This window comes from Salvelinus namaycush, chromosome 2 (genome assembly GCF_016432855.1).
Source record: "Salvelinus namaycush isolate Seneca chromosome 2, SaNama_1.0, whole genome shotgun sequence".
Taxonomy (NCBI): domain Eukaryota; kingdom Metazoa; phylum Chordata; class Actinopteri; order Salmoniformes; family Salmonidae; genus Salvelinus; species Salvelinus namaycush.
The window spans coordinates 17,236,269-17,252,115 of NC_052308.1; the positions used below are offsets into that span (position 1 = coordinate 17,236,269).

The 15,847-nt window shown below is 41.4% G+C and overlaps 1 protein-coding gene and 1 pseudogene across 2 annotated transcripts; both read left to right on the forward strand.

The window, feature by feature from the left end:
* Positions 1–581: 581 nt before the first annotated feature.
* LOC120059577 (SH2 domain-containing protein 5-like) lies at positions 582–4,947 on the forward strand. 2 transcript variants are annotated; one of them, XM_039008711.1, is made up of 10 exons: positions 582–698; positions 1,383–1,492; positions 1,673–1,753; positions 2,082–2,156; positions 2,254–2,400; positions 2,515–2,715; positions 2,856–3,048; positions 3,491–3,596; positions 3,894–4,053; positions 4,171–4,947. In XM_039008711.1, the coding sequence occupies exons 2-10, from the start codon at positions 1,442–1,444 to the stop codon at positions 4,360–4,362; spliced, it is 1,206 nt and encodes a 401-aa protein (XP_038864639.1). In that variant the 5' UTR covers positions 582–698; positions 1,383–1,441; the 3' UTR covers positions 4,363–4,947. The 2 variants fall into 2 exon arrangements, with proteins under 2 accessions (XP_038864639.1, XP_038864645.1); XM_039008717.1 differs by lacking the exon at positions 1,673–1,753.
* A 105-nt stretch (positions 4,948–5,052) lies between these two features.
* LOC120020557 lies at positions 5,053–9,540 on the forward strand (annotated as a pseudogene).
* The last annotated feature ends 6,307 nt before the right edge of the window (positions 9,541–15,847 follow it).

Sequence of the window (15,847 nt, forward strand, 5' to 3'; positions counted from 1 at the left end):
TGTTCAGTTGTTGTTGAGTTTGTTCTATTGGAATGTTAAGTTGTGCATGAGTATTTTTCTCTTCCTGTCACACACAGTTTAATCCTTTCTTTGTGATTCCAACCTAGGCTGTAAACACACACACCCTACAGGACATCCATATTCGTTGAGGGGGTATTTTTATTTATTTAATCGTTACTTAACTAGGCAAGTCAGTTAAGAACAAATTATTATTTACAATGACGGCCTACCCCAGCCAACCCCAAACCCAGACGACGGGACAATTGTGCGCTGCCCTATGGGACTCCCAATCCCAGTTGTGATACAACCTGGAATCGAACCAGGTCCTGTAGTGACGCCTCTAGCAAGGAGATGTAGTGCCTTAGACAACTGCACCACTCGGGACCCCAAACTTCCGGTATGAACAAAACTAAAAACAAACATTTCATATATTGTGTTATTTTGTTTTCCATTATTCCATGTCCAATTTTGACACAATAATTTAGAAAACAATTGACAAACGGAATCGTTTAGCGTTTTTCAATTCTCCGTTTTTATTCGGAAATCAAAATAACGAAATGTACACGGACCCGTCAGCTTGATAAGGTGAAGCAACCTTGAGTAGGAGGGGAAATCAGAGTTTGGAATTGGAACTGTGGCACAGGATCCGGGGTACGAGTGCGGAGGTGAAAAGAGCGTTGGTTTGAAACTAAATTAAGGTATTTTATTATAATTCATTTATTGACATGTTTACCAAACTTGCGCCTGCAGGTTAGAAATACTTCATCTGTGCGTAAATGTTTGCTCTGGCCGTTCAGACAACAGAATAATGGGTGTCACCCGCGTGCTCTGACTGCTGTAATAGTAGTCTGAAGGCTATGGAATTAATTTTGAAATGTGACGAAATCCATACCAGTAGGGCTAAGAGTATGCTACTGACAATGTTTGGCTTGTAATTCGACGATTCAAACGAAACAGTCGCCACAATCTATTCGATTGCAGGTGCGCATATCATTTTCAGAATTCACGAGGACAAGGTTTAGATCCAGTGCTTGACTTGGGCAGGAGCTCAGAGGAGCTGATTATCGGCACCTGAAAAGGTGTACTGCTTGAGCTCCTGTTCCTCTTATAGAATATTAGCTCAAAAGTATTGTGTCGATCTGACAGTTTCGAGTTTTTGAAATTACTATCGAGTTTTTGAAATTACTATAGACTTACTATCTACCACAACACATACCTGTGCCTTGCTTAAATTGAAAGTTTTGCGTTCACAGCTCTTTTTATCACTACCTCCTGGTTACAAAAGCATTTTCCCATGGGGAAAATAACACTACCAGACGCAACGTTGTTGACATGTCCAATGTTTATAATGCTGGGTGCTACAATGCTATCTGCTCCCGCAGCACTCAGGACAAGTCCTCCAGAAACAGCAGGACAAAAATCTAACTCAGGAGTGATAAGGATGGGTGAGACACCAATCAGGGATGATGGCACAGTTACAAGGTCAGCTGAGGTAAGCCATATTTTTCCTCCCCATATGGAAGTACTATTTGTTTGAAATAAAAGTACTTCCCAAGTGGAAGAAATCTTCCTTGCCTTTACTCTTCCCTTGTATTCTGCACCTGGTTACATTACATGATGTCTATCTAAAATTCATAGTCTGTGTAACATGTAGTCTTTCTTCTTTATGAAGTATGTTGGCTCCTTTCCTGTGGATGACTGTTGTTTGGATGATCAGATGCAGCAGTTGCACACACAGCTCAAGTCTCTCAAAGTAGGTGCTGGTAATAACAAGTTAGAAAGCAGCAGTACTTTAAGGCATGTCTTGACTGTTCACAAATATTTATGGTGGAGATGGGGTCGTGCACAGACCTTTTCGTGGTCAGGTGCTCAAACCACAAAAAGGGCATGAAAGCAATAGGTGGACATATCTTAATGGCCAAGTTAAAGTCACGTTAAATGTGTCATTTAAAAACGGCTTGCAGGCAGTGGGTTCAGAACAACAATGATAAACTGTAATACAAAGAATATATTGTTTTGGCCCCCCAAAAAACTTGAGACTGGAAGGATGTGTCTGCCTGAGGTGTTAAACTTTTTCACAGACATGCAAGAAAAGGAGGTCTGTGTCCCTGAAATTTTCCATCAAAGGTGTGAAGATGTATGATGAAGATGAGACGGTAAGTTGACCTTCTCAGAGCAAAGCACGTGTATCATTGCTGTTAGAGCTGTGTACACTACATCAACATTCTTTAAAAAAAATGTCCTTGTCTGTAGACCATCCTCATGGCCCATGCTCTACGAAGGGTCTCCCTTTCCACCGCCCACCCCTTGGACGCCCAGTTCGCATTTGTTTCCCACAACCCAGGCAACCCTGATGCCCAACTATACTGCCACCTCTTCAAGGCTAGTCATGCCAGAGCAGTAAGAACCAGAGTTAGATCTTTGTCTCCCAAGATGGTTGTCAACTAAATTCCTCTGTGATGGCTTTAAGCTGCAGTTTATTGTATAATTTGTCTCTGGTGTGTTCCCTCCAAGGCCCAGTTCCTGAACCTGTTGCTGTGCCGCTGTTTCCAGCTGTCCTACCTGGAGAAGCACCCAGAGGAGGCTCAAGTTGAGTCTGCAGGCCCACTGCCCAACTGTACCCCCTCCCTCCTCAACCAGGGTTTCCCTCTCAGTGTCAGTGCCCTTGTGTCTTTCAGAAGGGCCCCCACTCAGGGCTTACTCCCAGGGGAAAAAGTCAGTCAAACCTGTTTGTTTTAACTGAATTGTGAAAGCACAGTGAAATAATGCTATTTTTTATTTGTGTAGCTGAAACCTGTACATTGTGCTGGCCTAGCTGTTGACCTGTTAACACTTTCTATGGGTCTTTATTGTAGGTCTTCCCATTGAAGAACAACAGCGCAACAACTGAGGAACAACCAAGCATCCAAGAAAACGTCATCACCTCTCCTTCCCTGGTGCGCAAGAAAGCCATCCGCAACAAAGTACTGCGCTCAGGGGCCTATCGCTCCTTCACTTACACCCCTCACAAACAACGCCACCTCCAGGATTGGTTTAACTCTCCACAAGGTGGGCTAAGTGTGCAGAGAGCTCTTTCAAGAGTGAAACAGTTCATTAGGTAATGCAAACCCTTAGTGCTTTGTGATGGGCACTCACTCAACGTCTGTGGTGTAGGCTACATTTTTCATGGTACTGATTTGTCATTACATACACCATCTAAGGTTGTAGGCACTTTTTTTTCACAGGGTTCTGATTACTGTAACGTTAAAATCTTTTTACCACGCATTTCTGAAGTGAACATGTTATGATGTTTTATGAACTAATTTATCACAGTTTCCCTTGAAACAGTAGTTGTACTCACATCAGTAAGTTTTTCCACAGTGACTCCACTTGAGGTGGAATGGAAATAGATTTGAGGTTATCCAAAGCAAACAACATTTCCCTTGAGGGACATCTTGAAATGTGATCATCCCAAGATGCTAAGGAATCTCTTATCTTGTATGTGAAACAGGAAAGGGGCAGGACAAAATGCCAGTGAGGAGAGCCCGGGCCCCGAGCCTAGCCGAAACAGAAGAAGCTCTGGCTCAAGCAGTGTGGTGTTGGGCCGGCATCACCACGTGAGTCCCCCTCTCTTTTATTATAATAATATATGCTATTTAGCATACACTTTCATCCAAAGTGGCTTAGTCATGTGTGCATAGATTTTTTGCATAGGGTTGTCCCAGCAGGAATCGAACCTACAATCCTTGCATTCCTAGCACCGGGCTCTAACAACTGAGCCACATTTACCTGACTCGCACTTATCCCAGACCAGTTCCTTGTGTGCTTTATGGTGTGTTTGCTTGATGAAAGTCATGTGAGTCATCTCAGGGCTACCATTGGTCTTCACCCCCCCCCCCCCCCCCATGTGTTAGTGACAGCAGCTCTTCCCTGCTTGAGGAGGATGTCCTGGGCTCGTACCTCCTGTGCCCGCATCCTAAGAGACCTGGCTGTGGCTCTCTCATCATTCGTTTCTCTTCTGGCCTCATCACCCACCTCATAGACAACACATATAAAGGGACATACCTGCTTGAGGTGAGCTGTCATGGTCAATCATTCCATTTTCATCAACTTTCTTTAACTTCCAATTTAAGCTCTTTGTTAATGCATGTTCAATGTGTAGCTATGAAGTAATTTATGTTTTTCTACTAGAACTGCCAACAAGAATTCTGCACCATTGCTGCTTTGATAGAGCACTACACAGAGTTCAAGGAGGAGCTGGACTTTCCTCTGAGTTGTGCCCGTGTAAACCACTGCTACGAGTGGGAGGAGAATGTTGGCAAGGCACACCAAAGCCTCAAAAGAAAGAATGCAGAATATAACCAGAGGAAGCAATGGGTTTAAAAGTCATTTCTGAACATTGGATTGATTGATGTATCCCATTCTTTAAGAGACACTGACACCTTTCATTTCTTTGCACTTAAATACGATACAATTCATTCACTTTGCTTCATTTAGGTTACTTTTATTGTTTTGAGATTTCTGATAAGTAATGCTTATCACAATTCACCTGCTAAAGGGAAGTTTGATCGCAAGGGTGGAGCAGAGCCATATATTTAGATAAATGTAAAGCTCTGGTGTGGAGTAAGATGTTGGCACTTCGCCTGTGATGTAGTTATTTTTTTATGTCAGTGTGTTTGAGATGTATATTCTATTTTAGCTGCACCTACTTTTTAAATTGTATACATTTTTTTTTAAAGTAGGAATTTAGTGTGTGTATATATGAATGAGAGGGATTTTCTTTTGTACGTGTTAAGCTGTATGCCTCGTGTTATGCTGTCTGTTTTTCACGGCATGTTTTAAGATGTTCTGTGAGAACATGGTACATGACTCACTTTACACCACAAAGTCTAGGCTATTTTTATTTTTGGGTTATGCATAATGCGTTGCCGGATTTTATACATATGCATAAATGCACACATCTATTAACTTGATCTAAGTCTGTTTTTTAGGGGGAACAAGAAGTGATTTCAAATTTGGCTCTTTGGAAAGACAATAGGCAGCAAAAACATTTTCTTGGCAATTTTCACACATGACGTGGTTTTATCAAGTGTATGGTTGCCTTGGAACGCGGTGGGAAGGGGACAGACAGAGCGAGATGATATTGTTTTTTTTTTGCGTATACTTTTGTTTTTGAGCACGGATTGTATTCATTGGACGACATGATGCCATCTGCCAATATTACGTTTTTATAGCACGCGGAAAATGTATTTAACAAGAAATTATTCCAACAAATTAACGGTCTGACATGTCTTGCAGGTTAGCTAGTACAGGTTGTGAACTTGTTTGCTTTGAGGCTTGGCCAATGTGGCAAGCTAGCTACCGTCCGTAGCTTAGTTAGCTAGCGTTCTGATTTGCTGTCATGCTTCTGTGACCAGATCAACAGGTTAGATTTTTGTTATTCTGATCACTTCAGTTGTAGCATGTCAGCTGGAAAGCTCTGTCATGGCTGCTAGTTAGATGAATTGTTTAGCTTCAAAATAACAGTAGGTTAGCTATTTATTTTTCTAGCTTGCACAAAGCTGAAATCAATGGATTCAACAACTGACGATTGACTATAATTTTGATATTGGCTACTAGTATCAAACGGTGTTAATCAGGCGTTTCCTTGCGTGTCTGATATCAGACACCCCAAGAAGACTGAGGCAAAAATGGCTGCAGAGTCAGTGAAGGTAGTGGTCAGTTGTCCGCCGATGAATGATAGGGCGCAAATGTTGAATTGTAAGACGGTAGTATCCGTAGAGATGAGTCGCTGTCAGTGTTTCATCAAGAAGCCAGGGGCGAAGGAGGAGCCACCAAAACAATTCACTTTTGATGGAAGCCTCTTCATTGACCAAAACACTGAGCAGATGTACAACGAGATCATTTACCCCTTGGTTGAGGTAGGCCTACAATAAATCCTACTACATTTTCACAACTTGATTATTGTGAATTACATGCAGTAGCTCGTGGGCTATTGGACATCTCCAGTATATATCTGAAACTAAATAACATGTCAGTTAGGAAAACACGTGTGCTGCTCGACTTGGCGGGCAGCGAGCGCCAGTTTAAGACGGGTACCACCGGGGAACGGCTCTGTGAGGCCACCAAGATCAACCTGTCCCAGTCGGCTCTAGGCAACGTCATCTCAAAACATACCCTACCGAGACTACAAGCTGACCCGGTTGTTGCAGGACTCCCTGGGAGGGAACACTAGCACCCTGATGGTGGCCTGCAGACAACAACTATGAGGAGAGCCTGAGCATCCTGCGCTATGCCAACAGGGCCAAGAGCATCCAGAACAGGCCGCGCATCAACGAAGCAGCTATGTGCCTTAATCTCTGGCCAGCTGGGCAATGCCAACCTGTCATGTGGGCACCATGCGTTTCTCCACACTTTGTCTAACCACTGAGAGTAAGAGTTTGCACATAGAAGATCAAAGTGCTTGATTAAAATTGGATTATTCTCCATGGTCCTATTTTAATCAGCGTTTCTGGATGGTCCATCGAGGCCACAGTTCAGCACTACAGAGAAGAAGATTAAAGAGGTGGGTAAACTTCCACAAGAAGTTGACTGAGGCTGCTTAGCAGAAGGAGCTCGACTGACCTATTTGTGACCTTCAGGAGTACAAGGAGGAGCTGGCCAGGCTTCAGGCTGAGTATAATGCAGAGCAGGAGTCCAAGGCCAAGCTTCAGGAGGACATTGCTGTCCTGCGCTCTTCATATGAGACCAAGCTGTCCAATCTGGAAAAGTCCCAGACCAGCAGAGGGCACTCTGTTACCACTGCTGGTACCATTACAACATCCCTGTCTACATTCAAAACTCCAACCAATTCAAATTTCACTCAGACGACCATAGCTAAGGATTTTAATGAGACAGATTTTCTGAAGATAAATAACTTTAACAGTCAGGTGTATAGATAGTGCTCTAGTACATTACAGGATATTAAGCCTTGTTTTCTCATTGCCTAGTGTCAGAGCTCTCCATCCTTATGAAACAAGCTCTTGAGGAGGAATTATGTTGTGTCACTGCACATGAGGTTAGTGATTTGGAACCAGTCCTGGCCAAGGTACCCATGCATCAAGTTCCCAGTACTTGTGGGTAACCGGTTATGCATGCATTTTGTAGTAGTACACATCTGAGTAGAGCGGTCCCTTTAATTATGTAACTTCTCTTCTTGTAGGTGAGCCAGACACAGGCATCTTGCCAGGTGACCAGTGTCCAGACAGGGTCTGAGGGGGAGGAGAATGCAGACTCTCCTCCAATCGGTACACCAGGCCCTCTGGACCAGAAGCATGTCCTCAAGAGGTGAGTTACCACACTCGCACACACTCCCTTTTATATAACATAATGTCCAGTGGTGTGGCTTGGTGCCTTGTCCTGTCTCCAGGCTACAGCACACCGGCAGAGGAATACCCTGGCAGATCAGAGGAAGAAGCAGCTGATTGAGGCCCTGGCAGAGAATGGCGAGGAGAGTGACAATGTGATGCTCAATATCTACGACTCCATTCAGGAGGAAGTCCATGCTAAGAGTCGACTCCTAGAGAACACCCAGGGCAAGGTGGGACACATCTTCATGGAAAAGAAATGCCAGATTAATGATTTATCTACTAACATGCTTGTTCCTGTACCACATTTTTGTCACGCATTTGTATTGTTTGCCTATTCTGTTAATACATTATGTACTATGACAGACTTAAGTCTGTATGGTCATTTTAAGTGGTGTTCTCCTGATGTGATGCTGAAGGTGGCCAAGCTGGAGATCCAGGACCTGCAGGTGGAGTTTGAGCTAGAGAGGAATGACTACCTGGCAACAATCCGCAGGCTGGAGGGCGAAGGCCAGCTGCTACAGAGCCTGCTAGAGCGCATGGCCCCTCTGGTCCGCTGTGACTGCAACTACAGCAACTTGGATCGCCTGCAGAAGGAGGCCACTTGGGATGACGACAGCGTCGCCTGGAGGCTGCCTGACATGTTGGTGCAGAAAACAGCCCTGCTATCAGGTGAGCGTAGGACCGGGGAATAAATTATGTTGTGAAGATGTCTTTGAATTTAGAACTAATGTTAATCTTTCAGTGGATGGACTATTTTTATTTAGATTTTCAATGATGTGATTACATGGATGGTTGGTCCTGTTTAGGTTTCTCATCCTCTGTGTCCCTTCTCTCTTTCAGCAGTAGCTCCTTCAGCTCAGAGGATCTCTGTATGCATGAGCTCAGCGGCTGACACAGGAGAATCCTTTCAAGTTTGTACTTTTATTTTTTGTATTATTAAACACATTTATATTTTTTACCTCCCCTATGGGATATGAGGAACAAAACTAAATGTTTATGATCCTTCATCGTTGCCTATGTTTTGTGCAGGATGATGAGGACTGATATAAAGAGATGATGAACCACAGCGAGAACTTCGTCAGCAACTACTTCAAGCCTAAGAGAGTCAACCAGTTGCTGGGCGTTGAGCCCCTTAAGGGACTGGGTAAGACCAGGAGATGCAGGCCCTTCCCCTGAACCAATAGCCCAATGCCTTTTCACTGCTCTCAATATTATATAGGGGTAGGGCTTGTTTCTTACTGGAAACTTCAGAGTGCACTCTTCTCACTTGAATTCAACTGTGACTGGAGTCACAACTGTGACTGAGGTGCTGTTAATGTTAACACAAAAACAGTCAAACTATTCATTGGTATTTAATGAAGTGTGCAGACCAAAGGGAAAGTGCCTGAATAGACAATAACATAATACAATTCAGATACTTTTGGAATCAACATTCAAATAAAATGTGACAATCATAACACCACATCATACCAATGTACTGCTTGCTAATACAAAATAGTTTTAGAAGGGTCCAAGTCAGTTACTGGAAACATTCAAAGATCTAGCCTGCTATCTGCTTAACTTCAACAGATAATTTGCCCTACATGTGTGGTTATTCCACTGATGACCTCTTCCCATGCAGCAGCTCACTCAGCACCCCAGGGGAATGGTACGCCTTACCTGACCTCCAGTGGCTCCAACATCGGCCCCAACATCGGTCCCTCACTCAGCCCTGAATCTCTCCTCCCTTGCCCCTACTGCCTCGAGTCACTGGGGATCACCCCAGCCAATGGCAAGGTGAAGAGGAAGAAGAGCAAAACATAGAGAGCTGGGCTACAGAGGTACTCTGTCACCACCTCCCCCAGTCTATCTACCATTTCTACCTGCCACCCTTTTTGACCACTAGAGACCTCACAATTCGTTGGCTTGTTTAGGTAGAGTATTTCATTCATCCACTGTGATTGACCCTAGGTTGTTAGTAGTTCACTATTGAACTTTCAGTAACCAGCAATATAATGGCACATTTAAATGGACACTTGGTCTGGCAATGTGATACTTCTGGTGTTTATTATTATTTTTTGCACCTTTTTAAATGTTAGCGAAGATAATGCCACTCCATAGTGTTGCAGTGACTCTTAATTCTGTGATACAATGGTTTATCCAACCTTGAATATACTATTTATCACTGTTGTGGTTTTTGCTGCTCATATACTGTAATTGTTAATTTAAAAAATAAAAAATAAATCTGTAGCTTTCTGTGTATCTTGTTCATTTCATGTCTCGTACTACTTCACTTCCCAGAATACATGTCTGGTTGTGCAAAATATTTGTCTTTGAGCATCACTCACAGGAAGGTCATCTTCAGTCTTTCAGCATCAGGGCTAAGAAATACGATCTGAGAGCCAAACGTGTCAGACCAGTTTCAGTGTCACACAATCTGGATGACTCCACAAATGCACTGGGGCCAGGGTGGTGTTGTCATAGCAGCAGAGTGTTAACAGGCCATGTATGACGGTGGAGGGTAGCCTCCGGTTTCCTGTCCTCTAAAAAGATGTGTCAATGACGTGTTGTCTGGAAACAACACGAGTGTGGAGCAACCTTGTGACCTCCAGGGAGCTGAGTGACACAGACGACCTGAATTGATTGTTCCCTGGTTGTAATAATCTGAGCTGGGCATATTTGCCAGCAAAATTTAATTTACCTTTCCTGAAAATGACAAATTTCAATAGCATTGCCAATTTAAGTTGAAAGGGTTAGTTAACCCCAAATGACATTGTTTTCCTTACCCTGTAAGCAGTCTATGGACAAGGTATGACATCAATCCATGCTTTGGTTGTTTAAATTGTCCACTGTTTCAAATGTTAACTTTTGAGCATGTATGGTGCGAATCCAATGTGAGTCAATGGCACCTACAGTGCCTTCGGAATTATTCATCTCGACTTACTCCATATTTTGTTACAGATTGGCTGCAAAATGTATTAAATATTCATTTTTCTCTTACTCATCTACCCACAATACACTATAATGACAGTGAAAACATATTTTTAGACATTTTTGCTAATTTATTGAAAATAAATACAGAAATATCTCATTTACATAAGTATTCACACCTCTGGGTGTGAATGTTAGAATCACCTTTGGCAACAATTTACAGCTGTGACTCTTTCTGGGTAATTCTCTAAGCACTTTGCACACCTGGATTGTACAATATTTATTTGCACATTATTCTTAAAAAATTCTTCAAGCTCTGTCAAGTTGGTTGTTGATCACTGCTAGACATCCATTTTCAAGTCTTGTCATAGATTTTCAAGCCGATTTACACTACCGTTCAAAAATTTGGGGTCGCTTAGAAATGTCCTTGTTTTTTAAAGAAAATCACTTTTTTATCCATTAAAATAACATCAAATTGATCAGAACTACAGTGTAGACGATAATGTTGTAAATGACTATTGTAGCTGGAAACAGTGGATTTTTTTAAATGGAATATCTACATAGGCGTACATAGGCCCATTATCAGCAACCATCACTCCTGTGTTCCAATGGCACGTTGTGTTAGCTAATCCAGGTTTATCATTTTAAAAGGCTAATTGATCATTAGAAAACCCTTTTGCAATTATGTTAGCACAGCTGAAAACTGTTGTACTGATAAAAGAAGCAATAAAACTGGCCTTCTTTAGACTGGTTGAGTATCTGGAGCATCAGCATTTGTGGGTTCGATTACAGGCTCAAAATGTCCAGAAACAAAGAACTTTCTACTGAAACTCGTCAGTCTATTCTTGTTCTGAGAAATGAAGGTAATCCATGCGAGAAATTGCTAAGAAACTGAAGATCTCGTACAACGCTGTGTACTACTCCCTTCACAGAACAGCACAAACTGGCTTTAACCAGAATAGAAAGAGTGGGAGGCCCCGGTGCACAACTGAGCAAGAGGACAGTACATTAGAGTGTCTAGTTTGAGAAACATACGCCTCAAGTCCTCAACTGGCAGCTTCATTAAATAGTACCCGCAAAACACCAGTCTCAATGTCAACAGTGAAGAGGCGACTCCGGGATGCTGGCCTTCTAGCCATTTCTCAGACTGGCCAATAAAAAGAAAAGATTAAGATGGGCAAAAGAACAGACACTGGACAGAGGAACTCTTCCTAGAAGGCCAGCATCCCAGAGTCGGATCTTCACTGTTGACGTTAAAACGTTTTTGCAGTTTTACTTTAGTGCCTTATTGCAAACAGGATGCATGTTCTGGAATATTTTTATTCTGTACAGGCTTCATCTTTTCACTCTGTCATTTAGGTTAGTATTGTGGAGTAAGTACAATGTTGTTGATCCATCCTCTGTTTTCTCCTATCACAGCCATTAAACTCTGTAACTGTTTTAAAGTCCCTGCTGCTCCTGAGTGGCGCAGCGGTCTAAGGCACTGCATCTCAGCGCTAGAGGCATCACTGCAGACCCTGGTTTGATTCCAGGCTCTATCACAACCGGCCGTGATTGGGAGTCCCATAGGGCGGCCCATTGTTATCCGGGTTTGGCCGGGGTAGGCCATCGTTGTAAATATGAATTTGTTCTTGACTGACTTGCCTAGTTTTAAATATTGGTTAATACATTTCTGGCCTCATCGTTAAGTCCCTGACCGGTTTCTTTCCTCTCGGGCAACTGAGTTAGGAAGGACACCTGTTTCTTTGTAGTGACTGGGTGTATGATACTCCACCCAAAGTGTAATTAATAACTTCACCATGCCCAAAGGCATATTCAATGTCTGCCTTTAATATATATATTTTTTTTTTACCCATCTACAAATAGGTGCCCTTATTTCCTAGGCATTGGAAAACCTCCCTGGTCTTTGTGGTTGAAATTGGTTGAAATTCACTGTTCGACTTTAAAGATAATTGTATGCGTGGGGTACAGAGATGAGGTAGTCATTCAAACATCATGTTAAATACTATTATTGCACAGAGTGAGTCCATGCAACTTATGTAACTTGTTAAGCAAATGTTTACTCCTGAACTTATTTATGCTTGCCATAACAAATGGGATTAATACATATTGAAGACATTTCAGCTTTTTCTTTTTTATAAATTTGTAAAAATATCTAAAAACAATTCCACTTAAAAAAATTACGGTGTATTGTATAAAGGCCAGAGACCCAAAATCGAAATTGTATCATTATAAATTCAGGCTGTAGCACAACAATATGTGGAAAGTCAAGGGGTGTGAGTACTTTCTGAAGACACTGTACATTAGCCTTTCCACGCTTCATGTCGACATCTTTAACTAACTTAATTGAGTTACACAATACATTTGTAGATACTTTAAGATGATTTGGATATGAAACATGAAAATACTAATATAGGTACCATTGACTTGCATTGGATTTGTGCCATAAATGCGAGCAGTTAGCATTTGAAACCAGGTAAACACAACCAAAGCATGGATTGCTGTCATACCTTGTCCATAGACTGTTTACAGGGTTTTGTAATTTGGGTGAACTATCCCTTTAATATCCCTACCCACATACTGTAAATTGCCATCACAATGGAACATCACTTGGGGGGTGTCCATTTAGTCTGAAGATCGATTAATCAAATCATTTATTTTTTATTTCTCTGTATTGTGTTTCCCACTTGGTTAATGGATCGATTTTTCCATCAATTGTTCAATATGACTTGACCGGTGGCAGGTGTTTCAGTTGAGAGAGGTGACACCATCATATGCAAAGTACTCCACTCAGACATGGATACAGCTCCACTACAATAATACCTCACTGAGAGATAACACTGAAGTGGAACCATAGCAACAGTGATGTTGTGACCATGAAATGAAAGAGCTGTTTGGACATTAGGAATGAGCACCACAGAAAAGAAAGCACTGGTTTGTTCAGTAGGACAGGTTCACATAGAGGTGCAGTCCAAGATAATCCGATAACACACAGACAGCTGAGTAGGCTTTCTCATTGCGAAAGTGGCATGTGTAAAATGAGTAGTATGACTAGTCTGTAAGAGGAGAGGAGGGTGCACTGAGGCAGAGAAAGGTAAAGCTGGTGGAAAGTACCTGTATAAATAATTATTTGTCTTTTTGTACAAAACCTATTCTATGATTGGGTTGTGAGGGTTGGAGGAAAAACAAATGGCTGTAATTTAACAACGGGAAGCTCAGTCAGGAAAAAAATGGAAAGGAAATGGTCATCTGACACAAAATAGTCCAACATGTTTAAGTGTATGATCAAATACGTTCACATCTCAACCACGAATGAAGTCTGTTACGCCTGTTAAATATGATACGCCTGTTAAAGTGCCTATCATAAGTATCCCCCCCCCCCCTTGGATTTCCTCACATTTTATTGTGTTACAAAGTGGGATTACAATGTATTTAATTGTAATTTTTTTCTTCAACGATTTACACAAAATAATGTCAAAGTGAAATAAAAATACCATTTACATTTTTTTTTTAATGAATTAAAATAAAAAACAAATATATCTTCCATTAAATAAGTATTCACCCCCCTGAGACAATACATCCCACTGGGCACAGACGTCAGTTTTGATTTACATTTGGTTGAGTTGTCAACTTCGTGACTTCGTGAATATATATATCACCACGTCATTGGATTTATGTTAAAAGTTGGGTGAAAGAATACAAAATGTCCTTGCGTTGATTACTTTTTGCAAATTCAATTAGTTTTCCACGTTGATTCAATGTTATCACATAGATTTTTTGGGGGTTCAAACTGTTTTGCCCAGTGGGATCTTAGAAACACCTTTGGCAGTGATTACTGCTGTGAGTCTTCTTTATAGAACACCGTTTGGGTATACTTCTTGGGTAAGTCTCATAGGGGCCGATTCAGACTTAGGAATTTGACTTTCCCACATATTTGGTGTTCAGACTTACCTTATTCAGTCGCTTAATGCGCTCTGCAGGTATGGCTGCCTTGTGCGCTCTGAATAAATGTCATTCAAACCCTGAAAATCCTCCCACTTGCTGGCCAACAGATTTTCCCGTGGAGTTTTCATTCAATAGGGTTTTCAGTACATTTATCTTAAGCCATCCCTTTAAAGAAGGTGTACCTTTTAGTTTGAATTTTGTTGACAGACTCACTAGAATATATCGAGAGAACGGCTTCAGAATATTAGGTATCAATGAAAGAAAGCCATCTAAATATATGCATATTCTTCTCTGTTTCAGCACCAATTGGTAGATCAAAAAATACTCTGATCTTGTAGATTATTTAGGTTAAGGAAAATACTTTAGAATCATAAAAAACAGGTTTGGAGAGCCTTTACGCACAAAAGAAAGAAAATGGTGGTTTGATTCATTCTGAAAATTGTCACATTCAGTTCCTCAATCCATAGTAATGTTGAAAGATTACTGTATATACAGTAGAATTATAATAGGGGGAATAGTGTACAATAGTAGGCTATACCCTCGTCTATTGCCTGCACAAACCATGGAACACAAACCATGGAACTGTGTGACGACACGGCCAAGTATTGCGCCATGCGTCAGGTTCAAACTGTTACGGCTTGGTCTGCGCGCTGTGCCATAATGATTTAATTAGCTTACATTTATTTTTATATATCATCAATTGTCACTAATGATCTTCAGCAACAACCACACGATCATGACGCCGTTTACAGAGGAAGCAAATGAAGGTAAACGAAACAATGTAATTAAATGGAATGATAACTAGGCTTTACCATCTGAAGGGAACTAACAGGAAATTGACAGTTGAATATGTGTGGTTATTAGGCCTACTGACAATCAATACTGATAGTGGCTATTAAAATGCTAGAAATAGGAAACAGAGAAAGTCTGGGTAGCCTATAATTAAGACATTCGAGAGTGCCCATCCCCGCAAGTTAAAAGCCCTTACAATTTACAGTTTGCATAATGGCACAACAATTCATAAACTTTACCTTGGGTATGTTGATATGCTCCTGTTTGCTGCCATATGACTGGTTTCACATTTGTCTCCAGCGATTATAAAGTAAAAGAGATCTAAAACAAGTGTGATTTATATTTACAATTCCCTTAGCCAAACAGATTACTCATTTACCTAGATCTTATCAATAGCTCTTAACAAGTTGTAAATTACATTGCATGGAAAATAGCATTATTTCTATCGGGAAAAATTAAGGAGATCCTTTTTCCACTTGGAATTGGTGGGTTCGCTAGACCTTATTTATGGTTTCCTCACGTGTAAAGGTGGTGGAATTGTTAGGGAATTAAGTCAAGATCAGAATACGCTATATCTGTAGACACACCTCCGCCACACCTTCATTTATTAGATCTCCACCCCAAATGAATAGCGGGTTCCATTTACACGCGCTTAACTAGGGTCCGAATCGGCCACTTAGTGCTGTGCACACTTGGATTATGCCATATTATGCCATTATTCTTTTCAAAATTCTTCAAGCTCTGTCAAGTTTGTTGTTGATCATTGCTAGACAGCTATTTTCAAGTCTTGCCATAGATTTTCAAGACGATTTAAGTCAAAACTGTACTCAGGAACATTCAATGTGGTCTTGGTAAGCAACTCCAGTGTATAT

Bases quoted from the DNA above. Each gene is read 5' to 3' on its own strand.
- LOC120059577 (XM_039008711.1), top strand. From the start codon at position 1,442: ATGGGTGAGACACCAATCAGGGATGATGGCACAGTTACAAGGTCAGCT. The intron at 2,716-2,855 runs GTCAGTCAAACC...TCTTTATTGTAG, and splicing joins GCTTACTCCCAGGGGAAAAA to GTCTTCCCATTGAAGAACAA. The intron at 3,049-3,490 runs GTGGGCTAAGTG...TATGTGAAACAG, and splicing joins TTGGTTTAACTCTCCACAAG to GAAAGGGGCAGGACAAAATG.